Source organism: Trametes versicolor (genome assembly GCF_000271585.1).
Source record: "Trametes versicolor FP-101664 SS1 unplaced genomic scaffold TRAVEscaffold_5, whole genome shotgun sequence".
Classification (NCBI taxonomy): Eukaryota; Fungi; Basidiomycota; class Agaricomycetes; order Polyporales; family Polyporaceae; genus Trametes; species Trametes versicolor.
This window is the reverse complement of record NW_007360325.1, coordinates 596662-623854: the sequence shown is the minus strand read 5'-3', so window position 1 is coordinate 623854 and position 27193 is coordinate 596662. Positions and strand designations below refer to the sequence as shown.

General features: G+C 57.2%; 7 protein-coding genes across 7 annotated transcripts; 3 read left to right on the top strand and 4 right to left on the bottom strand.

Moving 5' to 3' along the window:
* The first annotated feature begins 227 nt into the window (after positions 1-227).
* On the top strand, positions 228-2794 carry TRAVEDRAFT_166523 (P-loop containing nucleoside triphosphate hydrolase protein). Its single transcript, XM_008039491.1, has 16 exons — positions 228-374; positions 431-476; positions 530-574; positions 635-722; positions 774-831; positions 888-909; positions 973-1053; positions 1113-1171; positions 1224-1257; positions 1314-1322; positions 1375-1400; positions 1456-2108; positions 2175-2317; positions 2376-2387; positions 2439-2543; positions 2610-2794. The coding sequence occupies exons 1-12, from the start codon at positions 334-336 to the stop codon at positions 1493-1495; spliced, it is 549 nt and encodes a 182-aa protein (XP_008037682.1). The 5' UTR covers positions 228-333; the 3' UTR covers positions 1496-2108; positions 2175-2317; positions 2376-2387; positions 2439-2543; positions 2610-2794.
* A 399-nt stretch (positions 2795-3193) lies between these two features.
* Positions 3194-4399, top strand: TRAVEDRAFT_46537 (uncharacterized protein; the record flags this gene model as incomplete). Its single annotated transcript, XM_008039156.1, has 2 exons — positions 3194-4279; positions 4328-4399. The coding sequence occupies 2 exons, from the start codon at positions 3194-3196 to the stop codon at positions 4397-4399; spliced, it is 1158 nt and encodes a 385-aa protein (XP_008037347.1).
* Positions 4400-5226: 827 nt separating this feature from the next.
* On the bottom strand, positions 5227-5592 carry TRAVEDRAFT_121613 (uncharacterized protein; the record flags this gene model as incomplete). The annotated part of the gene is made up of 3 exons (XM_008039490.1): positions 5227-5345; positions 5399-5430; positions 5492-5592. 3 exons carry the CDS (start codon positions 5590-5592, stop codon positions 5227-5229), a joined length of 252 nt encoding a protein of 83 aa, XP_008037681.1.
* Positions 5593-13969: 8377 nt separating this feature from the next.
* Positions 13970-18162, top strand: TRAVEDRAFT_58160 (nonribosomal peptide synthetase 12; the record flags this gene model as incomplete). Its single annotated transcript, XM_008039350.1, has 18 exons — positions 13970-14510; positions 14570-14623; positions 14679-14767; positions 14825-14924; positions 14983-15000; positions 15060-15128; positions 15185-15243; positions 15301-15527; positions 15591-15684; positions 15747-15788; positions 15839-15874; positions 15937-16670; positions 16725-16777; positions 16829-16914; positions 16971-17129; positions 17187-17376; positions 17439-17825; positions 17887-18162. The coding sequence occupies 18 exons, from the start codon at positions 13970-13972 to the stop codon at positions 18054-18056; spliced, it is 3108 nt and encodes a 1035-aa protein (XP_008037541.1). The 3' UTR covers positions 18057-18162.
* Positions 18163-18540: 378 nt separating this feature from the next.
* Positions 18541-20368, bottom strand: TRAVEDRAFT_58159 (uncharacterized protein; the record flags this gene model as incomplete). The annotated part of the gene is made up of 10 exons (XM_008039349.1): positions 18541-18912; positions 18975-19074; positions 19142-19268; positions 19328-19386; positions 19450-19523; positions 19579-19632; positions 19691-19808; positions 19883-19969; positions 20041-20236; positions 20335-20368. The coding sequence occupies 10 exons, from the start codon at positions 20366-20368 to the stop codon at positions 18541-18543; spliced, it is 1221 nt and encodes a 406-aa protein (XP_008037540.1).
* A 1027-nt stretch (positions 20369-21395) lies between these two features.
* On the bottom strand, positions 21396-22361 carry TRAVEDRAFT_58158 (uncharacterized protein). The gene is made up of 4 exons (XM_008039348.1): positions 22025-22361; positions 21860-21966; positions 21763-21795; positions 21396-21708 (listed from the first exon to the last, which is right to left on the bottom strand). Exons 1-4 carry the CDS (start codon positions 22305-22307, stop codon positions 21514-21516), a joined length of 618 nt encoding a protein of 205 aa, XP_008037539.1. The 5' UTR covers positions 22308-22361; the 3' UTR covers positions 21396-21513.
* A 2243-nt stretch (positions 22362-24604) lies between these two features.
* TRAVEDRAFT_147129 (uncharacterized protein) lies at positions 24605-26512 on the bottom strand (the record flags this gene model as incomplete). The annotated part of the gene is made up of 6 exons (XM_008039489.1): positions 24605-25657; positions 25714-25753; positions 25815-25839; positions 25908-26045; positions 26111-26287; positions 26337-26512. The coding sequence occupies 6 exons, from the start codon at positions 26507-26509 to the stop codon at positions 24699-24701; spliced, it is 1512 nt and encodes a 503-aa protein (XP_008037680.1). The 3' UTR covers positions 24605-24698.
* Positions 26513-27193: the final 681 nt, after the last annotated feature.

The window sequence follows — 27193 nt, the reverse complement described above, 5'->3', positions numbered from 1 at the left end:
AGCGAAAGCAAGACAGCACAACACGAAGACAGAGGCAGAGACCGAGACAGCGAGGAGTACGAGGAGAGGTCCTCGGCTCGGCTCTGGCCAAGCTCTGGCGTTGTGGCGGCGTACCAAAATGAGACGCCGCACGTGGGCGTATGCATGGGCGCCTATCTGCATCCGCGCGCTACCGCCACGGTCGCGACGGCGCGTTCTGCCGGCTCCTCCAGTCGCCCGAAAGGTCGAGCTCCTCGACGCCGGCGGCAGCTTCAACTCGTACTTCATTCTCGATAGTCCTCCGACTTCGCATACCCTCCTTGGACTTCATTTTCAACCTCTTTCATGCGCTAAATGGCTGGCTTCTTCTCTTCTTTGCTCCAGTGGCTGAGCGGGTGCGGCACTTCTCCTGAATTCTTACAGCGGCCCGGACGGTACTGACTTAGTGCAGCTTGTTCTTCTCTAAGACGGCGGAGATTGCGATAGTAGGACTGCAGGTATGTACCATCACACACTTGACCATACCAATCTTCACGAAATTCGCGAACAGGCATCAGGAAAGACATCGTTTGTGAACGTACTAGGCTCCGGACAGGTACGTCCATAAGACGTATTGTCCTCCGCGCCAGCCGCTCAATTCATCGGCACGACACAGTGGAGCGAGGATGTCGTACCAACGGTCGCATTCAACCTGAGGAAGATCAGAAAGGGCAATGTCACCATGAAGATATGGGACGTAGCCGGTATGTCTGTCTCTACTCGAGCATGATGCCTCAAACGCATACTTCCTATAGGACAACCGAGATACCGCTCTATATGGGAGCGGTACTGTAATGGTGTAGACGCAGTAGTGTAAGTGCATAGAAGAAATCCTGATAAATCTGCTCTGACTATCCTAACCCCTCCAGGTTTGTGGTCGATTCCTCAGACGTGAGGTCCACTTAGATGCTGCGCATGACACACGGCGCTGACCCCGAGCTTCCGGCTTCTCAGAAGGAGAAGTTCGAGACTGCACGCTTCGAACTTCATCAGCTCCTCGCGCAGCCCACTCTGCACGGCGTCCCACTGCTCGTGGTGCGCTTTACTCCTTGCATCTGTCGAGTATCCGACGCTCACTGTTCCCCCCTACTCAGCTTGGTAACAAGAATGACCTCGAAGGACATGCGTCCGTGAACGAGCTCATTAAAGCACTGTAAGCACGCAAACTCCACGACTTGCTATGATGAGACTAATGGTTGTTGTAGACAATTAGACAAGATCACGAACAGACCCGTATCTGTAAGTTCGCGCCTGAGGCTGCTCAAACCCAATTCACTAATTCCCTCTATCTCCAGTGCTACTCGGTAGGTGCCCATCAGTCCTGTGCGCATGTTGTCATCTTACAGCCCATTGCAGTGCTCGATGAAGAGTCAGCACAACCTGTAAGCGATCACCTCGCAGCTCACACGCAGCCTTACTGAACCTTCGATGTTCTAGAGATATTGTTTTACAGTGGTTGTCGGGGCGAAGCCACTAATCCCCCCCCCTCTGTCTGTCCTTCTGTCTTGTCTTGGATGTCTCTTACATTACTGTATCAGTGGACTTGGCTATGTACTCTGGATATTCACGCATTCCATCTCACCCCTTACACTGGAAAAAATGACTAGAGAAACGACGGCGTGCAACATATCAAGCTTCGAGCTCAGTCCGTATCCATCTGGTCCCCCTCTTCCCTCCGCGCCTGCTCCTGCAGCGCCCTAAGGAACGGTTCCACGCCAGTACCCGCCTCCTCCGGTAGCCCAAGCGTGCGCACGAGTCCCCCAAGGAGCCCAGTGCGCAGCGCCATGTCCAGATTACGCACCGCTGCGCGGAACTGCGGCGACGCAACAACGCGCTCAAGCGTCTCAACGCTCGGCGGGCTCGGTAGGTCCGCGGGCAGGTGCGGGAAGAGCGCCTGCGCGAGCTCGGGGCGCGCAGCGAAGAGCGGGCGCAGGTTCGCGGGGGTGAGCACGTCCGTGAGCGAGATCTCTTGCTGGGGCTGTGCGGCGGCTGCGCCCCCAGAACCCCCGGCGCCGAGCGTGGAGACGATGGAGCGGATGCGCGCGAGCTCTTCGGGCGTGGCTTGGAATCCGCTTGAGGGCACTTGGGATCTGGCACGAAGAGGGAGCCGAGGTCAGCGGTGGTTACAGCGCAGGCACTGGAGAGACGGGACTCACGAGCTCGCAGCGGAGGTAGAGGGGCCCGCGGATTGGGTGTTGGGGTTGTAGCCTGCAGAGTACCAGATGGGAACGATGCTAGGGTCTACGAGGAGACGATTGATATTTCCGACGAATTCCTCATCACGACTTGCGTCAGCGTCCTACGTAGATACAGGATGTTAGACGGTGCGGCGCGGGCGGTGGCGGGGTGATGCATACCTGCATATAGAACTATATAGGAGGTGAGTAAGTATAGTAGAACAATGATCACTGGGGACGTACGAAGTGCCTCTGGTTAGAGGACGAGAACTTGAGGACATACGTCCGCCCCCATGCGGACTGCTCGACCTTCGCGAACGTCGCGTCCCCGGGGAAGAGGATTAAGTCCTACGGCGTCCCAACCCATGTGCATCAGCGTCTGGGCATCTTGGACGCCGAGATACCGCTACGCACCTCATCGACCACGTTCGACGACCGGTTCTTCCAGATGAAGTGCAGCAGGCCGTCCTCGCCGTTCTGCAGGAGAAGCGCGCCCTTGGTGGGGTCGGGGTCGACGAAGTTCGTGCTGCCGCGGCGGAAGGCACGGCCAGCCTTGAATGCGAGACGAGTTTCTGCCATGTGTAGGTAGAGTGGTCGAGGTGGGTGGCAATGTGCAAGGGGCACTTGGAGTTGATGGGACGAGGTCAGGGTCCACAGAGAAGCGGGACGCGTCACCGTGAATGGGCGCTTGTGGACGCGACGCGCTTTAAACGCCCGATCGTAGCTGCTAAGTAAGCCCTTTCAAGTACAGCTTGAAGTGCCAAGAATCGATCCGTCGCAGCAGCTCGAGCCTCGCAGCAGGTGCAACACCGTTTATACCGTAGCTCTGGACGAGACAGTAGGAGCTGTTTCCACCAGTCTTCTCGTGAACCAAGGATCCGGAGTGGAATATTACAGGTGAGCAACTCCAAAAAGTTGTAGTACTAGTCGTCGGACATTTGCACCGGAATGGTCGTTACTTAGGTGTATACACGGGACTGATGATATTCACAGTTCGCATGGACACACTTCCCACTGAGCTCATCGATAGTATCCTCGAGCACATATACTACGACAAGGGTAAACCGCAGCGGACCACCCTCAAGGCGTGCGCCTCTATCTCGCGGGCCTGGCGCGAGCCTTCGCAACGCCTCCTCTTCCGAACGGTTTCGCTAGGGAGTGGACTTCACGGACGACCGGCCCATATATCGTTCTGCGAAGCAACAGGCCCAGAGACTGAGCACGGACGCCTCCTGGGACAGCATGTGCGCGTCCTCGAGGTGTATGTGGGCGAGAAATCCGGAGCCGATCTAGACGACGCGGACCTGGCGGACATCCTTTCCCGCACCCCCCGCTTGCACGAGCTCGCTCTACAGGTCGCTGCCGTCTACAGATTCTCCCTGCAGGCCATGGAGGATCTCATCCATCTTGCGACCAACGGCTATACATCCCGCCGTGACCCGAGCCTCACTCCCATCCCGCTCCGCGTTCGCTCGCTCGCGATTCTCTCCTGCGGAATACAGAGCCCTATCCTCTACCAGCTGCTTCAGATCTGGCCCTGCGTCGAGTTCCTGTACCTGGGCGTTGAGGTTGCTGCACCTCCGCCGAAGTGGACCCCGACGTTTCGCCTCTACCAGCTAACGCTCATGCGCATGCCGCGCTTCGCAATCCTCTCCTGGCTGCTGTCCTCGAGCGCGGAAAGCTTGCGAATCGCATCCTTTCGCGACGCTCCCGGACGCGAAGTCGATCCCCTGCTCGAGGAGATTGGACCGAGGCTTCGCTCACTCCGTTTGATGAACTATAATCTCCGTGCAACCGCAATTCTCAAGTACTGCCCGAATCTGGAGGAGCTGGTGATCGTCCAGCTGTCGACGCTATTCAAACTGGACAACCTGCCGCGTGGGCTGGAACATCTGAGCTGCAGGAACCTGCCTGCGGAGGATCAGTCGCTCGGGCTAGTCATCCAGGCGGTGGGGGAGCTGTCGCGTTTGCGGGTGGTTACCTGCGCGGCCGGTGCCGCGCAAGACGAGCGGTTTGGGGAGCTGTTGGAGTTGTGCGAGTCGAAGAAGGTCGAGCTCTGCGTGGATCAGGTACCATTTTGGGTGGTACGTGGAGCTCATCATCCTCGTAACAGAAAACTGACATGTTCGCAGAGAGAAGACTCGGTTTACGTGGATCGTTTCCCCAGGAGTAAGGCGGTAGCTAATTTTGCACTGATGAACTGACTCACGAGTAGCAACTTGCGCAAGGAGAGCTGTATGTTACTATCAGGGACCTAGAGTTCGGACGGGACCCAGAGTTCGGACATTCCGATGATAGCCCTTCTTCCAGACATCCGATAGTCATGCAAACTGGCACACTTATACATCTACATCTGGTCTACTATCTACAAAAATTCCGGCGATTTTGGTTGCAGAGGAGGGTCCGATCTTTGAAGGACAATGTAAGGAGGTCCGGTTCTTTCACATGAGAACCTCGGCGCTCTTCCACATGCAGCCAGCGCTGCCCATGAAATTTGCTGGGGGTATACATCATGAGCTAGAGTGTATGCATCATGTTTTTCCGACGTTCTCCTGCTTGCTAAAGAATGGATAGTTGAGTAGTTGAGTGAGAGGAGGTACGAAGCGTGACAACCGCGCCTCGGCTACCGTAGGTGTTGCAACTCCGATGTGTGCGATGATTCTCAGACGGTGGCGCGCCACTGCTGTACCTGTCGGAGACTCAATGCGGCGGTGGTCGGCACCGTGACATTGCGTTACTGAACCGCATCAAAACGTCCGAAAACTGGGTCCCTCTCACTGTTCGTCCTCGCAATCGTCACCAACTTCACCAAACTCTTTCAAATGTGGCAGACAGGTGCAATAACATCCTGAAAATACACCTGCGAAGTTTCACAATTATCGTAACATAGGGGAGGAAGACATTCGTTGTGCAACGCGAGGTCCCAAAACGCTGTCCGAACTCTAGGTACCTGATAGTAGTGTACAAGTGTTGAGAAACGGAAATCTGACCGGCCGCAACATTGTTTCAATGCTTCAAATGCTGGTCATCATTACCCGCGGCGCTTTGCCATCTGCATAGTAAGGTTGTCGATGTACATCTGCAGCGTCTCGTTGCCAGAGACAAGTTTGTCAACATCTCCCTGGACGCCTTTGGCCTTCGCCAACATGGCTTGAGGGGAGCATAAGTGTCCAATAGTCCAGATAGTGATGAGGGTGACCAACCGCGTAGGTCCTCCTGAGCAGCAACGATTTCCCTATGAACCGGTAGGTGTCAATCTGAGGCCTCACTTCGCGGAGTGGGCATGCGAGACGCACTTGATGACTTTGTCTTTCTTGATGGCTGTTGTCACAATATCTCCCGTAGACGGGGTGGGTGCTCCCCACTGAGGAATATCGTCGAACCCAGAGAACGACATGGGGGTCGGTAACAAGGAGGCGGTACTTGGTCGTCCTGAACGAACCCATCTCCGAGCGGAAGCGCCCAAGATACACCCACGTGTCACATGACGAGCGTGTCGCGTCGCGTCGGTAATTGCGCGCGTCTGCCACTCTTTGCTGATCCCCACACTCTCCGGGCTTCCCCTCGCCATCGGCTGCACGACGGGGCTGTAGCACGACATGGCCCACATCAACAAGCTCGCTATACGCGGCATACGCTCGTTTGACGACAAGCAGATCTCCGTCATCGAGTTCTTCTCCCCCGTCACCGTCATCGTCGGCCACAATGGCAGCGGCAAGACGACGATCATCGAGTGCCTCAAGTACGGCACCACCGGCGACCAACCGCCAAATACGCGCGGAGGTGCATTTGTGCACGACCCGAAGATGGCAAACGAGAAGGAGGTGAAGGCGCAGGTGAAGCTGCGCTTCTACGCGGCGAACGGCTCGCGCATGCTCGCTGTGCGCAACCTCTCTGTGTCCGTGCGGAAGAACGGCACGCTGACGATGAAGACGCTTGAGAGCATTCTTGCGCTGGCGGATGGGAATGCGGAGAAGGGGGGAAAGGTACGCATCTGGTTTGTCTGCGGTGTGGCTCAGCTCATGGATGGAGTGCAGCGCGGGGTCATCTCAACCAAATGTGCAGAGATGGACGCCGAGATTCCCCATCTGCTGGGGGTCTCGAAGGCCGTATTGGAGAACGTCATTTTCTGCCATCAAGAGGACTCCTACTGGCCTCTGTCCGAACCCGCTGCCTTGAAGAAGAAGTTCGACGATATCTTTGAGGCGACCAAGTGAGCACCTTGCGAAGAGCTTAGCCGAGGCAGCGCATCTGAGCTCGCAATGCAGGTACACCAAAGCACTTGACAACATCAAGGCTTTGCGGAAGGAGCGTATGGCTGACCTGAAGGCCGAGTCCGAGCGCCTCGAGTCTTATTCGCGTGAGAAGCAACATGCGGACAAGCTCAAATCACGTATTGGTGAAATGAACGGTCTGATCGCGTCGCTCGCGACCGAGTACGACGACCTGCGTGCTGCATATGAGCAGCAGGTCCGCTCGAACCAGCAGTTGAATGATACCGGCAGCAAGTTTCGCGAGATCTACATCAAGGCCGATCAGCTGAACCAGCGCAAGGAGCAGTACAAGGAAGAGCTCAATCTCGCGCGAGAGAACCTGCAGGAAATCCAGGGTATGCTATGCACTGTCGGCCGTTTTGCTAATTTATGACTAACGCGAGCAATATAGGGACGGACGACGAGCTCGCAGACCGTCTGAGGACATACGACGACCATGTAGTGCGGCAGAGACAGAGGCGCACCATTGAGGAAGGGCATCAGCAGGACGCCGAGGACGACATCGCGGAGGCTCGTACTGAACATGTCAACTTGGTCAACCTGCAAGGCCAACTGCTCTCGGACGAGAAGGTATGTAGTATTGACACCTGCACGGTGAGGCCTGCATTGACAGATCTCGTCAGGCACAAGAGCAGCGCATCGCGGACCGCGAAGAGCTCATTCACGACATCGCTTCACGACACCACATCAAGGGATTCGAAAACTCTCAGCTCGAGCGCGACCAGGTCCAGCAGTTTATCAGTACACTCGTGGACACCAAACGTAGGCAGAACGCGGAGACCGACAGGTTGCAGGTAGGCTGTCTCAATCGTGAAACAATTCAATGCAATCAACGAGTATGAGCACTCAGGCAGAAGGACGTGCCCACAACGACGAGTACAACGTTCAGTCGAGGCAACTGCACACTACCTTGGAAGGCCACAAGCAGGAGAGACGCAACTTGCGCGATCGGGTGGTAAGTCAACCTCGACTCCCGTTTCACGACTGCACTCAACCCAAGACATTCGATTTTCCAGTCTACATTGCAAACCAAAATTTCCGATGCCGAGCGCGAGGTTGACGCCGCGCGTCTACTGACTTCCCGGCTGGCGGACTTGAGCGCAGATATCGAGGAGAAGCGTCGTCGGTTAGAGAAGGCGCGCGAGGACCTTCGCAACGCGAGCTTCGACGAGAAGATCGCGGAGAAGAACTCGAAGGGGCGGCAGTTGGACCTGCGGCGAGATGAGCTCAACGCGGAGCTGCGCAGCCTCAGCTTGCAAGCGGACAGCAGAGCAAAGCTGGACCTCCACAGGGCGCAGGTGAAGACGAAGGATACGGAGATCAAGACCACGTGAGGAACCTCTGACCGCTAGATCAACTCTGTCTGACTCTCCTGAGGGCAGGCTCGAGGTCTGCAATCCGAGATTCCGGAAGCTCGTCGGCGTGGATGCGCGGGCAGAGACCATGGAGCAGGAGCTTGACAGGATTGCGCTGTGAGCGATACTATATCTGCTTGGCATCCTCGCATACTGATAGCATGTCAAGGGAGAAGGAGCGAGAGCAGGCCGAGCTAGAAGTTCAAGTAGCTACAGCGAACAAGAACCTCCAAGCCGCCCAGACAAGCCTTGCAAGTCTCAAAGTGCAAGCTAAGGCTAAGCAGGACGAGATCAAGAGTAGCTCTCTATTCTAATCACTGCGTGAGAATCCATCTGACAACGCTCTCAGGCCTCGACAAGCGTTTGCAAGCAGGTCTCCGAGACGCCGAAGGTGATGGTACAATCGAGGACGCTGTCGACACTGCGAGCAAGGAGATCGGCGTTCGGAATGAGTACGTGTCACCCCCTCTGTACAGAGACACGCTGTTCACATTGCCACTAGGGATCTCGGCAAGTCTGCGGGCTCTCACGATGTCTACAAGCGACTCCTTCAAACCGGAAAGTCGCAGAAGTGCTGCCCGCTTTGCGTGAGGAACATGAACGCTCAAGAACTGAACAAGTTCGAGAAGACTGTGCGTGGTCTAACGTTATCTATTCGTGTCGGCGGGTTCTAAGGAAGCATGCAGATCACCGAAGCGATGAAGAAGAGCACCCCCGAAGCTATCAAGGGTCTCCAGCAGGAACTTCAGGACTGGGAAGCTGAGCTCAAGAGGCTTCAGGACCTGGCGGTTCTTGCGGCTGCTAAGACTAAGCTCGAGAGTGTGGAACTTCCTGCGATCCAGAAGGAGCTGGCCGTCAAGGAGGCCGAGATCCCCGGGTTGACTACAGAAGCCGACGAGGTATGTTCTTTTGAGGTATATATAATTGCAGTATCCAATAATAACAACTGCTTGTGTAGGCCACTGCGCAACTTAGCGAAGTCACCAAGGACCTGAAAGAGCTTGCCGCTATGCAGCAGCATGCGACTTCCATCACCAAGGCCCAGAAGGACATTGCACGTTTGAAGCAAGAGATTGCGGCACTAGAGACGGATCTCCTCGCCAGCGGTACTGCGAAGACGGCGGACGAGGTCCAAGAAGAACTCGACAAGATCTCCACTGACCTGTGCGTTGTTCGGATGGTGTGCTCAGTATTATACACGCTCATCACTATCACAGGCGAACGAACGAGCGCGAGAAGCAGAATCTCCTTACCGACCGCGATAGGCAGAACACGGCGTTACGGTCCCTCGAGACAGACCTGCACCGGCTAGAGCTCGAAGAGAGCCAGTGTCGGAACCAGCTGCGCGACAAGGACGAGCTGGAGCGCAGGATCGCGGAGATGAGAGCCGAGATCTCCGCGGCCAACGTTAGACTCAAAGTGGGGCCCCGCATCCACCGTCGTGGCGTTCCGCAAGCTGACTAGCCGTTTATCCCCGCAGGATCTGGATGTGAAGATTGCGGACGCGCAGGCGCCGATTGAGAAGCTCGAGCGGGAGCACAAGGAGCTGGAGCGCGAGATGAATGCGAAGATCGCGCAGGCGCAGAAGACGTCGCAGGATCTGAATATGAGTGCCGACAAGCTGGAGAGCATGAACAAGATCATCGAGCGGTAAGTTGCCGGAGGGTCTACGGCATATATGGTCGCTCAGATTGAGTACGGCAGATACGTGAAGGAGAAGCGCGGTCGTCGTCTCAAGGAGGTCACGAAGCAAATAGAGGACCAGGAAGAGAAGGTGCAGGAGCTAGGGCTTAGGTTGGAAAAGATCCGCGCCACCGTCGGTGAGATCGACAAGGAGATCAACGAGGCAGGCATGACCATGGCAAACCTCCGCGAGAATATCCGCGTGCGCCGCCTCATGCGGGAGCTCGCCTCCACCCAAGCGGAGCTGGATGCTATCGACATGGAAGAAGCGGCGAAGGCGAAGCGCATATGGACGGATAGGTGGAACGTCGAGAAGCAGAAGGAGACCGAACTGCAGGCCAAGGTACGTTCAGCTCACAGTTGCGACCCCGGTGGCTGCTGACCAGCGTTGCAGTACTCTCATATTGGGGGAGAGCTCAGCTCGTACAAGTCGCAACTGAAGACTCTCGAGCACGATGCCGAAGACTTCAAGGATGTCCACAAGAAGTATCGAGACCAGCTTATCAGAGTCAAGGTCTGACTTAATCACTTACACTGTCAATGTTGTCTCACCATTCGACAGATGTCCGACATGGCCAACAACGACTTGGAAAAGTATGCCAAAGCCCTGGACAAGTTTGTACACACATGCCGTATACTGCTGGCCACCTGCTGATGTCGTGTCCGCTCTAGCGCCATCATGAAGTATCATTCGCTGAAGATGGAGGAAGTCAACGATACAATGCGTCACCTGTGGAACAAGACATATCAAGGGACCGGTAAGAGCATCCGGGCTGCCGTTCAGTACCCCCAACTTAATGTCTACGCCGCATGTTCCGCAGACATCGACGGTATCAAAATATCCTCGGACAGCGAGGGTGGGGCGACGAAGCGGTCGTACAACTACCGGGTCTGTAATGCACGAGCCTATGGGCTTTCTGCGGCGCTGACTTATTTTTGCTTCATCACCTCAGGTGGTCATGACAAAGGATCAGGTCGAGATGGACATGCGCGGACGTTGCTCAGCAGGCCAGAAGATGTTGGCTTCCATCATCATCCGTCTTGCACTTGCGGACTCTTTCGGGCAAAATTGCGGGATTCTTGCGCTAGACGAACCCACCAACGCGCTCGACACCGAGAATATCGACGCGCTCGCATCGAGCCTCATCGAGTGAGCAAATTCGTATTTCGTCCGGGCATGTGAGCACTCACGCGTTGCCGGACAGCATCATCAACGAGCGCAGAAATATCGCCAACTTCCAGCTAATTATCATCACGCATGACGAGAACTTCTTGCGAAAGCTCGGGCAAAGTAACGTCATGGAGTACTACTGGTAAGCCCATACCGACGACTCGCCGCGGCACGACACTAACGCCGCGCAGGCGTGTCTCGAGGGACTCAAGGCAGAAGTCGATAATTGAGCGACACCGGTTCGGCTAGTCCCCGGACCCACGTCGGCGGCGAGCCATTACGCCTGATTTCGGCGACGTGATGGTTCGTCGCTTCGCCCTCTGGCACTGTGCTTCTACGATCTGCGTCGCCGCCCCATGTGGACCGGACGGCTTGCGTGCTTGTTTGTATTGACGGCGTCATTTACCTTCATATCCCACCGATTTCTCCCCGGAGAACTGCTCATTATGCGCGCGGCGCAGCCCGGACGCAGTCACGCCGGCCGGACGCTGTACACTCCCCGCATGGTGCGTGACAGAAGCGCATCTAACAAGGGTGGTAGATGCTCTAGATGACAATGTGTCCGAGCATCTCTGAGGGCGCCCCGGGGCTGCCCCGCAGGTTTAGAGCCAGACTTCCCGCTTATTGCACATCTGTCCCAGATCAAAGGAACGTTGCATCGACGACTCGGAAAACGCGCCGATGGACCAGGATTGACAGGGATTGACCGAGGTATGTACTCTACATCTCAGGAAGTCGCGTCACGCACATGTTAACTCAGCATAGCCCTGTAAATCCATGCGTGTCGCAGATTCTCCACCCGGCACTCGGAGTGTTATTCTCTGCAAATGCACTGCACTCTGCACTCAACACGCCCTCTGATTCCCGGACCGTGGACCTCGGGTGTACCGTTTGCAACTGTTGGCGGCCTTCAAACGTCGTCGTCCTCATCAGTCGCGGCGTAGTGTCGCAGCCCGGTTACCACCTTTACACTGCGCGCAAGTGTTATTCTCCGCCTACCTGCGCGCCGGCGCTCCGAGCCGAGGGTACGACGTGGGACACACGCCCGACAAGGTTCGTCCTGGAAGCTGGAAGCCAGTAGCGAAAAGAGCATTCCCCGGTATGTGCACGGAGATGTGCTGCGTGAGGCAGAGGAATTACGACAAGATGGTGGCCGGACCACACCACGTCGCGGGTGTCGCCATGAGCATACGAGTTGCGGACTTGTTTGGGTATGGCGTGGATGGAGAACTTCACCTGACACTGCAACAGACACATAATATCAGACATCTAGCACTGCGAAAGATGTCAATGATACTCAGAGCACGAAGGACTCACTGAAATGGCGAGCTTGGACATTACCATGAGTGTGCGGCGTAGATACTCATGCCCCGAAGACGCCGCCGCGAGGCGGATCCGCTCTGGCGGGTCGATGCTTCTTTGGATGATTAGGGCGCGCAGAGCAGCTTCTTGGATGGAGTAAGGCGGGCAGCTGGAGAAGGAACCTTGGCTCGAGCCAGAAGAGGGGAGCGCATACGCCCGTCCGATGGTCGCACTCCGGCGTATTTCCACTGTTGCTCTGCGATAGGTGGCGGAGCGCGCCATGGCGCCCCCATACGCTCCTCCCAGTGCGCTTGAACCTGTTCGAGCAACCGAAGATAGTGCGACTTCAGCAGGGCGATTCATTAGAGCTTGGGGCGGGTTACCACCGACCACGACCGAGGCTATCGAGGCTAAAAGGTGGGCCCTGCCCGTCCCCGCGCGTTGCGCTCCCTCTCATTCCTTGTCGCTCGTTCTTCCTCCTCCACTACGTTCATCCTGTCCCCACCCCCGGCGGCCCTGGGAACCAGCATGGCTTGTCAGGGCAATGGTGTACGTGCTTACTCGTGCTTACCGCTTAGCGAAAACATTCGTGCAACAAGGGCGCCATGTGGACTTCCATCGCATGTGGAGAAGTTGGTTGTATCTCGGCCTCTGTCGACCGCCGACCACCATACGGCGCCAGGTTGCGCTCTTCCATTGGGCTCTTCATCGACCTGCTTCACGCTGCCCAGCGTACCTCTGGTCTCCAACGACCTATCAACCATGTGCCGCTCTGGATGAGGTGATGGTCCTCTTGATATGCCGTGAGTTCTCGGAGTCGTCTGTGTCAGCGTTTGGCTGCTGTAGCCTGCCAGACCCCGTTCACTTGCATAGCCATCGTCGACGAGCCGCAGCACATGGTATCGACAGTTCCATCCATCACCGGTGGGGCCGTCGTCCATACGCTGCGATTTCGTTCCAATTTCAGCTGCACATCAAAATTCTGTCCGAGACGCGAAAATTCCGCCCACCCGCAGGTTTGATGTTTGGTCCGAACCGGCCAAGCTGGCGCCGCTGCAGTCAATAGTGGACTGACATTTGTTCGTCGTTATCGACGGCGACGGCGTGACAGTGACTGCGTGGATCAGAATCTGGAGCATTATTCTGGCAGTACGTCTGCACACCCAAGAGTGTGCCGAGTGTATGTGTGATGACGACCCGAGGACTCGAAGCCTCCTGCCAAGCGCAAGCCCGGCGTCGGCGTGGTGGGAGTATCTGCCCATGCGAGGTATGCGGTCTCGGTTTGGGGAAAACTTCGGCTTCGCGCGAACGCTGCTGACGTTGTCCCAGGTTCTCCCACCACCACTCAGAGTAATTGGCCCCGTCAAGGCTTGGGAAGAAACAGATCATTTGGGCAAGTCCGACGCAAACCTAGCGAGTTTCCTGCGGACTCGGTGCGCTTGCCGTCCTCCGATACCTCGACCATTCCCCGGCGCCGCTACGCGCCTACTTGCATGATGCATAGCTTCCGCCGGCTTGCACTCGCGCTACGCCCGGCCGCCCTGTCTCCTGGTCGCCACATGTGTCCTCCACTGTCGACCATCTCCGCATTTTCATCTCGGATGCGATCTTCGCTCCGATACGATCTGGCTTCAGCAGCCTCCAGCGACGCCAGCAACGCGCCCTTGTTCCTAGCGTGTGGTCGATCACCTGCTGCCTTCACTCTGTCTTCTCTGCGCATGCGTAGCGGCAGTGACACATGTTGGCGACCCTTCTTTGCGACACGACGGGCTTACGTCGGTTGTGCTCATCGCTGCCGCCCAGTGGCGCGACAGCCCCGAAGCGCACTCTGTCGCATGAGGATCTAGTTCCTCACGGAAGCAACTCCACCTCCCCGCAGCGCGCGTCGGCAATATAAAACGCGAGGCGTATGCCGCCTCAATCTCTCCATCCTCACTTGCAGGCTAGTACTTCCCTCCGCGACTGGAAGCTACACCTAACGCCGCAGACATGGCCGCTTCGACGCTTCACTCGCTCTCGCTCGAAGACCAACGGCTCTTTGCACGCTTCAGCTTCGGCACCCGCCAGCGGGCCCCGTTCGCCTGCGTGCACCATGCGTTCGAACACCATGCTGCAGCGCAGTCGGACGCGGTCGCCGTCGAGCACCTCGGCGACGCCATCACCTACGCCGAGCTTGACAGGCAGGCCAACATCCTCGCCAACCACCTGCGCGCGTCGGGGGTCCGCCCTGGCGTCCGCGTATGCCTCCTGGTCCAGCGCTCCATCCTCATGGTCGTCGGGATCATAGCCGTGCTGAAGGCCGGAGGTGCTTACGTTCCGCTGGACGGCTCTATCGTCACCCAGTCCACCCTGGATTACGTGCTCCAGGACTCCGACGCCAAGATAGTACTGACCATGAACGAATACGTTCACCGCGTCACGAACACGCCCGCGTTCTGCCTCGAGGACATCGGGACGCTGACTGCGGACGTCTCGAAGCCGCAGGACCTCAGCTCCTTCGCGGACCCTATCTACATCATCTACACTTCCGGTAAGCGATACTCACTCCTCGGTGCCAAGCGATACGGATCCTAACATGGTCTCCGTTAGGAACCACCGGCAAGCCAAAGGGCGTCGAGGTTATGCATGGGAATGTCACCAACCGTATGTGCTTGTCATTCGTGGAGAGATCCACAGCCTTCTGATGCTTCTTCTCCAGTCGTTTGTCTAGCCCCGGGTAACATCGAGATGCGCCCGGGACGGAGGGTGTCTCAGCTTCTCAATGTCGCGTTCGACATGGCCGCCTGGGTAGGTATACTGTCAGCTCTCTTTGGCTCTTGACTCACCCATTCATTCGCAATTCAGGAAATTCTCGGAAGCCTCAGCAACGGCTGCACCCTCTGCGTGCGAGGCAAGTCCTCCAAAGAATGGCGCGCAGTTATGAAGACCGTCGACATCGTCATTGGTGAGTGCATCGCTCCGTATATCATGTGCTGTAGTCTGACGTACCGCGATATTTCCAGCGACGCCGAGCATGATGGGTACGCTTCTAGCGCATGAGTGATCGACTCGAACATGGTGCTGAATGGTGCTGATCTAGCTCCTCACGATCCCGCCGACTACACCAACATCAAGGTGGTCGCTACTGCCGGCGAGCCATGTCCGTTACGTACGTGCTGCGCAACTTAGGCTTCGCCCGTGGCGCTTATCTCGATGACGTTACAGCGCTGGCGGAGAAGTGGGCGAAGGCGGCGCACTACTACAACTGCTGCGGTCCCACGGAGGTACGTTTCTCTCACAGGTTATTCCCCCGTCCATATCGATTGAATGGCATCCCATAGGTCACCATCGTGAACACCGTGCACTTGCACACCCCGGGCGAGTTCCTCAGCATCGGCGGGCCGGTTCCCAACACCAATGTCTACGTCCTCGACGAGAACATGAAGCCCGTGGCGATAGGCGAAGCGGGCGTCATGTGGGGCGGCGGCGCGTGCGTGAGCAAGGGCTACGTCAATCTTCCAGAGAAAACCGCCGAGCGGTACACGCTGGATCCATTCGCTGGCGACGGGTTCGTTTCACCTCCACCTTCTGAGAAGTTGCGCAGTACGCTAACGTGCCGGCCACTCCGCAGGAGCTACATGTTCAACACCGGTGACCTTGGCCGGTGGCGCGAAAATGGGGAGCTCGAGCACCTTGGCCGCGTCGATGATCAGGTGAAAGTCAAGGTGCGCTCGGCTCGAATATGCGTTGGTGGTATCATCGTCCTCACCACCCTCATGCTGCGCAGGGTTTCCGCGTGGAGTTGGACGGAGTGTCGGCGGCCATGCAGGTAATTTGATCTCTCCGATCGACTACATGCAGTAGCTAACGTACGATCAGACGTGTGCTTCTGTTAAGAACGCGACCGCGCTACTCGTACGCATCCCACTCTTTCCGTCATCCTCGGACTTAGAGACTCACCGATGCCGCAACTACAGATTGAGTCCGAGCTCTGGGGTTTCGTGACCCCCGTCACCGTCAAGCCCGAGTCTGTCAAGGCCTCGGCGGCGCTTGTGCAACCATACTACGCCGTCCCGACCCAATACATCACGATGGACGATTTCCCATACACGAGCAATGGCAAGATCGACAAGCGCGTCCTCAAACAGCTCGCGCTGAACGAGATCGCGCGCATCAAGGCCGAGAAGGAGGCGCTCTCCATTATCCCCTTGAAGCCCGAGTTCTACACCCCGTCGCCCTACGACGGCAAGCTCCTCGCCGATATCGTCAACGTGCTCCCGCAGCCGCTCCCCGTCTACCAGGTCGGCATCAACGAGAAGTCGGGCGCGCTCGTCACTGTAACGGGCGACTTCAGCAAGTCTTCCTCGAACTCCAGCATCTCTGAGGTGACGGAGAAGGGCGGCAACGTCTCCGTCTCGTCGCTCGAGAGCGGAAACGTCTGGGACGGCTACAAGGAGGACGAGCTGCCCGAGAAGACGAATGGGCACGTGCTCCGCAACATCCGTCACCAGGTCTTCTCGCTCTACCGCCGCATGTTCGGCATCGTCTTCATTACGAATATGGCTATCTTCATCGCTACTCTGGCGAAGGGCGGCGCGAACGCGCAGGAACTCGGCCTTATCGTCGTCTCCAACCTCTTCTGCGCTATCCTGATGCGCCAGGACTACGTTATCAATGCCTTCTTCACTGTCGCATGTGCCGTGCCGAGCAGGTGAGTGCCCTCTAACTTGCGCAGCCCGCGTGGTACAAACGCTTCTCCTTCTAGCTGGCCGATGGCGATTCGCCGCATTGTTGCCCGCGTTTACCACATCGGAGGCTGTAAGTTCGGTTCGCACTGTACACCTGACTTAGACTAACCGACATCTTCAGTGCACTCTGGCTGCGCTATCAGCGGCCTTGTCTGGCTGATCTTCTTCACCGTTCAAGCTACACGGGAACTTCTGAACGGGGAGCAGGTAAGATCCGCCAGAAATCTAGCTGTGCCATTACTCATCCTCCGCCCCGTTCGCAGACTTCAGCTGCGACAGTCGCCATAACTTATTTCATATTGGTGCTGCTGGTCGGCATCGTACTATTCGCGTACCCGAAGGTCCGCTCAACCCACCACGACGCGTTTGAGCGCACCCACCGCTTCCTGGGCTGGTCCGCGACTGCATTGGTGTGGTGCCAGGTACGAACCTTCGTGCATGTCCAAATCGCCGGATCGCTGATGCGTAATTTCTTGCAGGTCGTACTACTCACCAACGACTACCGCCCGCGGACCCAGCCTCTCGGTCAGGCTCTCGTCCATGCACCCGCCTTCTGGCTCGTAGTGGTCATGACGAGCTCTATCATCCTACCATGGCTCCGGCTCCGGAAGGTGCCCGTTCGCGCGGAAGTGCTGTCCAGCCACGCTGTCCGGCTTTACTTCGATTATGGTACGTTCCTGGCACACCTTCTATTCGGGATTCCCATGCTCACACAAACTCTCCTCTCACAGTCACGCCCAAGCCCGGACACTTCACGCGCATCTCCGACAGCCCGCTCACTGAGTGGCACGGGTTTGCGACGATCGCCGAACCGGGCAAGACGGGATACTCGCTCATGGTGTCCAAGGCGGGCGACTGGACGAGCAAGATGATCACCGAGCCCCCGAAGCACCTCTGGGTGCGCGGTGTGCCGTGCTACGGCGTGCTCCGCATCGCGCCTCTGTTCCGCCGCGTCGTGTTCGTCGCGACCGGCAGTGGCATCGGGCCCTGCGCGCCCTGCATCCTCGCACAGGCCATCCCTATCCGCCTCCTGTGGACGTCCCCAGACGTGCGGAAGACGTTCGGCGACAAGTTCGTCGACTCGATCCTCGAGAAGTCGCCGGGTGCAGTCATCTATGGTGAGCCGCTTCTCTCTCACGCTTCTTGCTTGTGGGCGGCGGAGCTCACGATATGTCGCAGACACGCGCAAGCACGGCAAGCCGGACATGGTCAAGCTGACCTACCGCCTCGTCAAGGAGTTCGACGCGGAGGCGGTGTGCATCATCTCCAACCAAAAGCTGACGCAGAAGGTCGTCTACGGCATGATGAGCAGGGGCATCCCCGCCTTCGGCGCCATTTGGGACTCGTAACCACACACATACATATGTACCGATCATAGGAAGCATTCGAGACTGTATTCAATAGTGTATTTTCTACTTGCTGTACTACAATATAATGGGCAATTTATCCACATCCTACCCGAGTCTCCCGTCCGAGATCCTGGTTTGACGTTCCTGACTTGGCACTATTGACGCGACCCTGGATCTGCGAGTCCGTCATTCAATCGATGTATGCTAACTGCGCACAATATAGTGACACAATGTAAACACTGCACCATATGGGTGTATGGGGCTTCAGGGGCGATGGTACACTCAATTGCGACCCACGCGGGGCTGGATGGCCGTATGACTGTGTACTCAGGAAGGACAGCTTACTGAATCATATTACAGAGTATATCATTGCGTAGTCCAAGAGATGCATGCAGTGAACAAGGAACATGGATGCGCTCGAAAGATGTAACATATGTACGTGCCGACACTAAGGATCCGTCCAGCTCAACGCTCATCTGTCCTCTCACCGCATGGTTTTCTCCCAACCATCCCAACACCCCCCGCTGTTCCCGTCTACGCCCCATGCACGACGCGGCCCGCGCCCGACGACAAACGCATCCTCGGGCCGCTTGATTACCTCGACGCCAGCCCCGATGTCGTGCACGCGCGCGTTGTAGAACGCGTGCAGCGCGGCGAGGCGCGCCTTCTCATCCAGCGTGCTGTCGCTGCGGTTGAACAGGTCCGGGTCGTATGTCGGCAACGGCGTGGGGGAGCGCGAAGACGCGAGGTTTGATGTCTTTGATGTGCTCGTGGATACTGGGGAGGAAGCGCGGGTGTCCGCTTTGGGGCGGCGGAGGCGGCAGGTGAGCAGTCTTGCCCATACACGGAGGACATCCTAGGATTTCGAGAGAGTGATTAGGATACACCACCGGCGGGTGCTACATTACGTCCACTCACCGGCTGCGTGGCAAACACGGCGAAGAAGGCTGTTCCTACGGAGGCGGCGAACATATCCGGGAGGATGGAATCAGGACTAAACACGCTGGCCACCATGACTCTGTGTAGACATCGCGATTCAGTATCGCTGTCATTCCTCGCTCACCGAGGATGATTGAGCGACTTACATCATGCCACAGAACACATACGTCACGAAGATGCCCACGCGGATGATGAGCTGCACGTCAATGCCAGTATCGTTACCCGCGCGGCGTAGTGCCCTCCAGTTTCGGGACAAGATCCAAACCAAATGAACTATTGAAATAGAGCCCGTGAATGCTTGAACGTGCATATCAAGAACACTACATACACACCTTCGAGGAGAGTAGCAATCAGGCACACTCCAGCCGTGAACAGGGCCATTGCGTTAGAGCTGGAAACCACGCATAAGTCCTTAGCTCATATCAGGAGTATGATACCAGGGAGTAGAACTCACAAAGGGTCGTAGTTGACGGAGCAGTAGAAGAACCTGCGCGAACGATTGACCCTGCTAGTGTCCTGGAGAGCCACCTGGAGCACCAGATGTTAGACAATCCGCTAGATTGGGTGATCGAACTGAGCGTACGTATAGTGCACCGGCAGCGAAACACAAGTGGGTTAGATACGGTGCTGCAAGAAGCTACGCGGCTTGTTTAGCACGCGTACATTGTAGGCACCCACGGCAAGTCTCCACTTACTCCTGCGGTTTGGAGTCTGCTCCAGCCTGACGGCTTGCGCAGTTTTCGGTTCCTCAGGGCGGACGGCCTGAACGTCGACCATGTGTGGTACACTAGTGCAAGGGCTGCGACGGAGGTCCTATTCAGCGCGAGGGATAATGAGTGGATCAACAATTATCGTGTCACGGGATAGTACCGAACATCCGGACTTACATCGGAGGGACGGGAGAGATCAAGACTGACTGCACGATACAGAGTCCCTTGTCTGGCTCGGGCCCCGTCTCCTGACGCGCGTACAGTCTGCGCAGAATGTGGTTCAGTAAACCCCTCTACCTCCTAAGCCTGACTTCACTGAAAAGAGATGGACGTACAGGAGGGAAGAGACGATCCCAGCCATGATCCAACTGCAGCACACATTGATGACCACGGGGTGCCGTACGATCGTGCGCGAGAGCAAGAACGTCGCAACGAGCAGTGGGAGCAGCACCTGGTCGCCGCCAATCTTGAACGCGGACCATATGGCAAGGTCTCCTCGCGCGTTCGTGCCCAGCTCGGCCGCGTCGACACCTATGAGTGCAAACCGCCACAGGGCATGCCGTAAGTAAGCGTGTACCCTCTGCGCTGTTCCCCGTAGGCACCGTGGGGAATAGGGGCTACCGACTCACGTTTGTCGAGATGTGAGCTTGTACTGAATGCCATTTTGGATGTCGCGGAGTTGTACGGTATCTCGAGTGCCGTACCAGGTACGACTCTGTGCGAGTTCAGGCTGTCGCTTCCTGGCAGACGGGAGGAAAGGAGAGCAGGGAGGGCAAAGGGCCTCGCGGTCTGCTTGCAAGCTGCACCGAAAGCCGATGGACAAGGTTCGCGGGAGCAGCTGGCCTTATAGCACACCAGGTACACGAGGCCTTAATGTACACCGAGCCGGGACGAAGGCCGGATTCCACAGCGCGGCGTGGGGCTTCCTGCGCAGCAGCGCGGACGCCAAAGGGAATCTAAATGAGCGGGAGGGGGCGACGAGAGCCGGTTAGAACCTGCAGGGCGAAGAGCGAAAACGGCAGACGGGGGGAAGGGGCGCACGTATATAGTATCTGCCAGTGGCAGGGCGTCACCGAGCGTGCCGGTGCCGCACGTCTGGGATCTGCATCCTCTGCGCAACGCGAGGACACACGGGTGCGCTCTGAGTCGGAGGGGAGCGTGTCATTGACAGCTTGGCGGGGGATGTGCACGCCCGTGTCGACATTGACGTGGGCGGGGTGGGCGTGACGGATGGTTACCAGCCACGCGCGGGCGTCCGACACGCACGCGGTTATTGGTCAGTGCCGTCCACTGCCGAGCTCACTGGTCGGAGACGTATGAGTCTATGCGCATACCCTCTCTGAATATGCAGGGATAGACTGCAGGAGTATGTGCATGGCCGTAGTTAAACCTATGTGGGGGAGGCGGTAGTGGTTAATGAAAGAGTGCTGTGCTAAACTCAGCTACGGTAACTTGAAGGACCCCGCCTGCCACCGTCCCACGACGCACATCTCGAGCGAGAAGAGGGACTCGGACACTCACGCCGCTGGCCACAGTCGGCACCGAATCTACCCTTGCGCGTCGTAACCATCCCACTGTCAGATTAGCTGGAGTCGCATTATATCCGTTTATGGAGGTCAGTGACCTACTCGACACCTTCTCGGTAGTGCGTGTGCCTGCCGCGTAGATCATGGGTGATGCTTGTTTGATAGTACACTGCATTAGACGGGCTGCATATAGTACTTGGCGAGAAGGATCGATGGACTCTGCGAGCTCCGGGTGCGGAGGTACTGCGGCCTCCACGGAGGGAAGCCGTGAAGACGTACCTACTACAGGTCATCTTCCTCCACTTCATCAGACTCTTCGTCATTTTCTTCCAGCACGGACGCAGGCGGGTGGTCCTTCTCGTATACGGCCTGCTCGGTGTTGCGCACGACGGAGCGAATTTCCCCCTTGAGGTAGCGCTCAAACGCACTGTGTTCAAAAAGCAAGGACGATACCGTCTTCTTCTTTCCGTCGATATCCTGTACAGCAGTCAGCATATTGCAAGAAAGACATCATCCGTGTGCGGTACTTGCATTGTGATAGCTTAGAGCATCCTCCACTGGCGCCTTATGCGATTCCGATGTGAGCCGAGCTTTGCCACCACACATGAGCGAAGACATATCTGCTTACCGCGCCTTTAGCATTTACAAGCTCAGGATGGCTGCTCGGCTCGCCCATTTTCCACAGATAGTGCCCCTTCTTGTCTGGGTCTATGGTGATATCGACCTCCCAAGGTGCTGTACACAAGACCATTCAGTCCATCCCGCGCCGGTTCATGGTGTCCAAGAGACTCACAGCTGAGGTCGTACTCGAACCTGATAGCGAGCTCCTCATTCGAGCACTTCCCTTTGCTGAGGTTGTTCTTCCAATCTTTGCTCCAAATATCCTCCAGCGTCACCTCCCCGGGCCTTTTGCGCGGCACCTTGAGATTCGCCAGTACCCTGTCAAAAGGATCGTCCCCGTCCCGCGGCTCGCCCAGCCACGCATCCTCATAAGTCTTTCCGCGGTCGCTCACGCGCAGAACCGGGTTCTCCAGCGCGCCGCCGTAGTGCACCGCCCATTCCTGCCACGCCCACATGTCGTCGTCGCGGTCCGGTTCTTCGGGGATGCGAAACGAGCGGCTCTTCTTGATCTCCCCAGGGCGGTTGGTACGTGCGTAGAGCTCGACGTGTGAGAGCACGGAGAACGTGTGCGCGTGCATGCCGGACCAGCCGAAGAGGAACAGGAGGTACGCGTAGAGGTGCTTGAAGGTGAAGGTGAGCGGGACTTGAGCGACGCGGTAGACACCTTTGAAGCGGCGGAGCTGGAAACGCAGCTGGATGTATGTATCGCAAGGTGGGGGAAGGAGAGGGGGGGCGGGAGCGTGTGATGAGGACGAGGTGGGGGGTTGCTCGAGCTGGTCGAGGATCTTGGACCGCTTTGCTGAGGCTTCGGGCTGCTCTTCCTGTCTGGCATCGTCGAGCGTACGTTTGGCAGGCACGACTGAAGAGCCAGGGGATTGATTAAGGGAGTTATTGAGTACGTCTGAGATAGGCATAATATCTAATGGCATCAGAGCCAAGAGTAAGTACTGCTTAGCGCAGCCCTTCGCCATTGACATTGGCCGAAAAAAGACGTACCCGTGTGTAAATGTCACTAGCTGAGATGTTGAGAGTGTCAGTAGGGTAGGGCGAGGGGAGTAGTTCGCGAGATTATTTATATAGATGGGGTGTCGCTAGGTGGTGCATGCTGAGGAGAAGGCGGGAGAAGCTGAGATTGGGGCGCGACCGTCGCGACTCCAGCAAATTCGCTGAGGGTCGCGCAGCCCACGTGATCGCGATAGCCGTGTCGACCTCAACGCGTCGCGCTCGGCGTTCGCATCTCTCTCTCTCTCCACCTCCGTCGCAAGCGCGCGGATGTTCACCCCCCACGTCTGACTAGCACACAAAAAAGCAGACATTCGGAGATGCTACACATGAAATGGGATACAAATACAACAATGGTAAGAAGTTTTTACTCGAACGGCGCCTGCAGCGGCGCTTCCCTTGCTCGTCGGTTGATTTCGTTGACGACAGAACAAGAGATACATAAGACTTTTACCAGTGTACGTACGGATACAATATTATAGCGGCGTGTAAATTCGCAAATGTGAGGGTGTCATGCATCCGATATTTTTTCGTTGATTGTTTAGTGGTAGTACATACGAGATATCGTTACTTAAATTTGTTCTGCGGAGATGGAGGATCGAAAACTCAGCAACGCCGCGAGACTAGCGATGTTGCTTTCTGCTTCGAGTTTTGGTGCTTGAGGTTCCCAACCTGTTGTCGTCTTTTCTGAGAGGAGGTGACGGTGGTGGCGGCGGCGAATGACTGAGGACCCTATGTATTCTACAGCTCACGAGTCTTAGCTCACGTATTATGGGATTAGGTCACCTCATAGCTATTTCGTGAAGTCAGCAATCGGCTTTGACACGGTATCCGAGAAGCAAGAAACACTACATACCTCCAGTCTCTTGCGAGCGGCCGCCTGTGATGCCCCCGACGCCGACTGACGGCTTCTTTCCTCCAATGCAGTCCCTAGGGCAATGCGCAAAATCCCTCGGCATGGGCGGCCTGTACTCGGCCTTACTCAAGGTGTGCCCCTTGCCCGATTGCGTCCAGACAGAGACGTTGGCGAGGTCGCGGCCGTCTCGCTGACGTTTCCCTTCACAAATTGGTACAGGCCCGTGGTCTTGCTACTAAACATACACATAAGCACATGATGTGCGGTGTAGAAAAATGGGTGGATGACGTACTTGGGCTCGCAGTTGGTCACCATTGGTGTTGTAGATCACGGTGAGGATGGGCAAAGCGAAGTGTCGTTAAGCACCGTGACCGTCTACCGTCATCATCGTCTGCACACTCATCGCCAGCGCATTCGACACGACCAATACTTACGCCAGCACGCCTGTATCCTAGTCGACATCTGCATCGGCAATTTAGATGCCATTGTTAATTCGCTATACATATGGGGTGCTTGTCAGTTCATAAATTGCAACCGATCTCGGTATCTGAGGGCTGACGCACCTCAAAGAAGGCTTGTGTAATTTCATTGCAGTCTTACATAGCAACTGGCCGTTTGCTGCTAGTCGATCTACCAGAGTTTGATCATACGCACGCAGTGCCTCGGCGGGCGTATACTTGGTTACAAAGCAATGACCTTGCACCTCGTTCCTTGTAAGACAAGTGCCTCTGGTAATCATGCGAGGCTGCAGCTCGAAACCTGAACGTACATGGTACTATACGTCCAACTGTAGGACGGGAGTCAGAGGTACGGTGGAGGAATGAGCATGCAGTCGAGCCTCGTTGCCAAATGCGTCTGGCGCGGGCCGAGCAGCCTGGCGCACAAGTTGGTCAGCAATGACGTAGCGCACGGTTTTGAGGCCCTCGTATGAGGGTGGAGATCCTTGCTCTGACGAGCAAGGGATACAGCTTCAACAGCGCGTGTCGTCTCAGTCTTCGTTCTTCCACGCATCATCCCATCCCAGCGCGCTCCTATCCCAAGATCCCTCCTTCTGCCCATGAGTGACCCACCCAAGCGTATCCATCACCACCCCCGCCGCGCGCACGAAGATGGACCCATCGACCTTCGCAATACCAGCGTGCGTCTCGCGTCCCTCCGTGTCGAATGCTCCAATCGCGCCACCCGGCGGGGTACGGCCATACCGCTGCGCAGCGTAGTACATCGTCCTCACAGCTTTCAGCGTGTGCGCGTCCGGAGCGTACACCACCGATGCCACCATCGCAGGCCACGGATTGAAGTCTGCAGGCTCCTGCGGACTTCCGATCGCCGACGCGTCCGGCTGCAGGCGCTGCTCATTCGGCGCGCGCGGCGCGTCCGTGTACGACATCGCGAGCTCCGCGTCGATGCGCGGCCGCCCGCGCACAGTGAGGTAGATGAGCAGCACCGGGACCAGCGCGCGCAGCAGCGTCGCCCGCGACTCCATACTCGGCACCGCCTTGAGCAGCGACGGCACGAACAGCGACGCGTTCAGCATGTGCATAAGGAAGAAATCGAGTCGCGGCGCGCGTCCGCGCCTTCCCGAGCCGACGAGCAGCAGCGTCGCCGCCCAGAGGAGCTCCTCGGCCTTGTCGTCAAGCTCCGCCTGTCCGCGCGCTGTGTCGATCTGCCAGAGAGCGGACAGACGGCGGATCTCGGCGGGGCGGCCGTCGGCGCAGGCTGCGCGGAGACGCGCAGAGAGAAGCGCGTCGGGATCGTAGGGCATGACGGGCTTCATGATGTCGGAGTCGTATGCTTGGCGGAGGATGGAGAGGAGGGAATGGCCTTTGGAGGGCTGGCGGTGAGTGTGATCTGTCGATTTGTAGGTGAGTGTGTCTTGAGGGGGAGGCGCGCTTGTGAGGTCGAATAGATCCGGCTGGAACGCATCGTGGACGGCCGTCTGGGCCAGAGCTGCATGGGCGGTGTCAGAAGTACGTGTGTCTGACATTTTCGCATTTAGGTTATACCTTGCGCGACCATGGGGTCACTGCCGAACTCGACCGCATACTGCAATCGGAGGGGCGTCAGTCTCTGCACTGCAAGAGCCTCTTTCAAAGGAGAGACGCACCCCCATCTGGATCAGCGGGTGCAGGCTGGCGAGATGTTCAGCATCTGCGGCTGAGTAAAGCTCCATCTAGCCCTATTTGCATGAACGACTCACGCTCCCCCGATGAACCGCAACAGCATCTGTGCCCCGTTCCCGTTGGCCGCAGGCGCGAAGATATACTTCTCCAGAGTCTCGCCCGTGCCGTGAGCCACGACCTCGCGCGTAAAGAAGGCGAGGTAGCTCGGGTAGTATCTGGCGCGTTCAGCGCGGATGTCATTCAGTTTGCAGTCTCTACCAGCTCGCAATCGGGCACTTACTTTCCGTCACCCAAGAACCTCGTCCAGTTCTCCGCAGACACTTCTTCCTGCAGCGGCTCGACCGCGCCCCCCTCGGTGCGGTTCATTGTGTATAGGTCCCACGGCTCTTTGCTCTCCGCATCGAAGATCTTCTGCAGCAGCGCCGCCGGCGCACCAAGGTCGTACGCTGCGAGGATGCTACACATGGTCAGCAACCACGCGGGAGACATACATAAGTCTAACTTACTGGTGGCTGAGGTGGTTGTGGAACCCGACGCGGCCCCAGAAGCAGTGGTGCCGCTCGCGGTCCTCGGCGAGCAGCCGCTCGGCGGTGCGCTGCGTCTCGAACGTTGCCCCCGGGAGGTTTAGCACGCCCTGTCGAATCGTGGGCGAAAGTTTAGGCTCTGCGGAGGTGGCCATTGCGAGAGGTGGTGGTGGGTCCGGGGTCGACGACGCTCGCTCGGTCATCGTCAGCGGTGTGTATATATGTCATACTGTAGCGTGAGCACGTCAGGCGCATTGAGGAAGGCTTTCTCATGTGAGTGTGGATCCGGTGCAGCCCTTCTACGGACCTGGGACCACCTGACCGACATGATCCTACGGGCGTCGGCTTAATGGCTAGTTGTGCTAGTACGTTCATTTTGCTTTTCTGCTCACCATAGTTCTACACTCACGGTGACGGCTGCCACAGTGAACTCGCAAGAGACTTCGTGCTGCGGCGTTAGGTACTCATCTGAAAGCCTATTTTGATCTTTGGGCCGTGTGAGCACGGATAAGTATGAGGCGCTAGGGCTCGAGCATCGAAGCTCTGTGTACATGCCCCAGGGCAAATGCCAGGCGGGGGTGGCTCGCATTTGGCCGTTGGATGTGCGCACTCAGAGCATGCGCCCGGCGATGTGCGACACTATCAATCTGGCTAGAGGAGATCATTAAGTGTTTCGAGGGTCAGCACACGCTGATTTATCGCACTCCCTTCAATCATGGCAATCATAGCGGTGTGCTTAAGGCGTGCTGGGTGTGCTGGTGGGAGGATAAAGAGCGACGATGATCACGATAGCTGAGGAAGGGGCCCGCGGCAGGAATGGGCGCTTATATGGGTGAGGG

Coding starts and splice junctions, on each gene's coding strand:
- TRAVEDRAFT_166523 (XM_008039491.1), top strand. CDS start 334: ATGGCTGGCTTCTTCTCTTCTTTGCTCCAGTGGCTGAGCGG. Junction 1,054..1,112: donor ACGGCGTCCCACTGCTCGTG/GTGCGCTTTACT, acceptor CCCCCTACTCAG/CTTGGTAACAAGAATGACCT. Junction 1,172..1,223: donor AACGAGCTCATTAAAGCACT/GTAAGCACGCAA, acceptor TGGTTGTTGTAG/ACAATTAGACAAGATCACGA.
- TRAVEDRAFT_58158 (XM_008039348.1), bottom strand. CDS start 22,307: ATGTGGGCGTGGCAGGAATGGGCGGTGCACTACGGCGGCGCGCTGGAG. Junction 21,967..22,024: donor GTTCGAGTACGACCTCAGCT/GTGAGTCTCTTG, acceptor TCTTGTGTACAG/CACCTTGGGAGGTCGATATC. Junction 21,709..21,762: donor ATGCTCTAAGCTATCACAAT/GCAAGTACCGCA, acceptor ACTGCTGTACAG/GATATCGACGGAAAGAAGAA.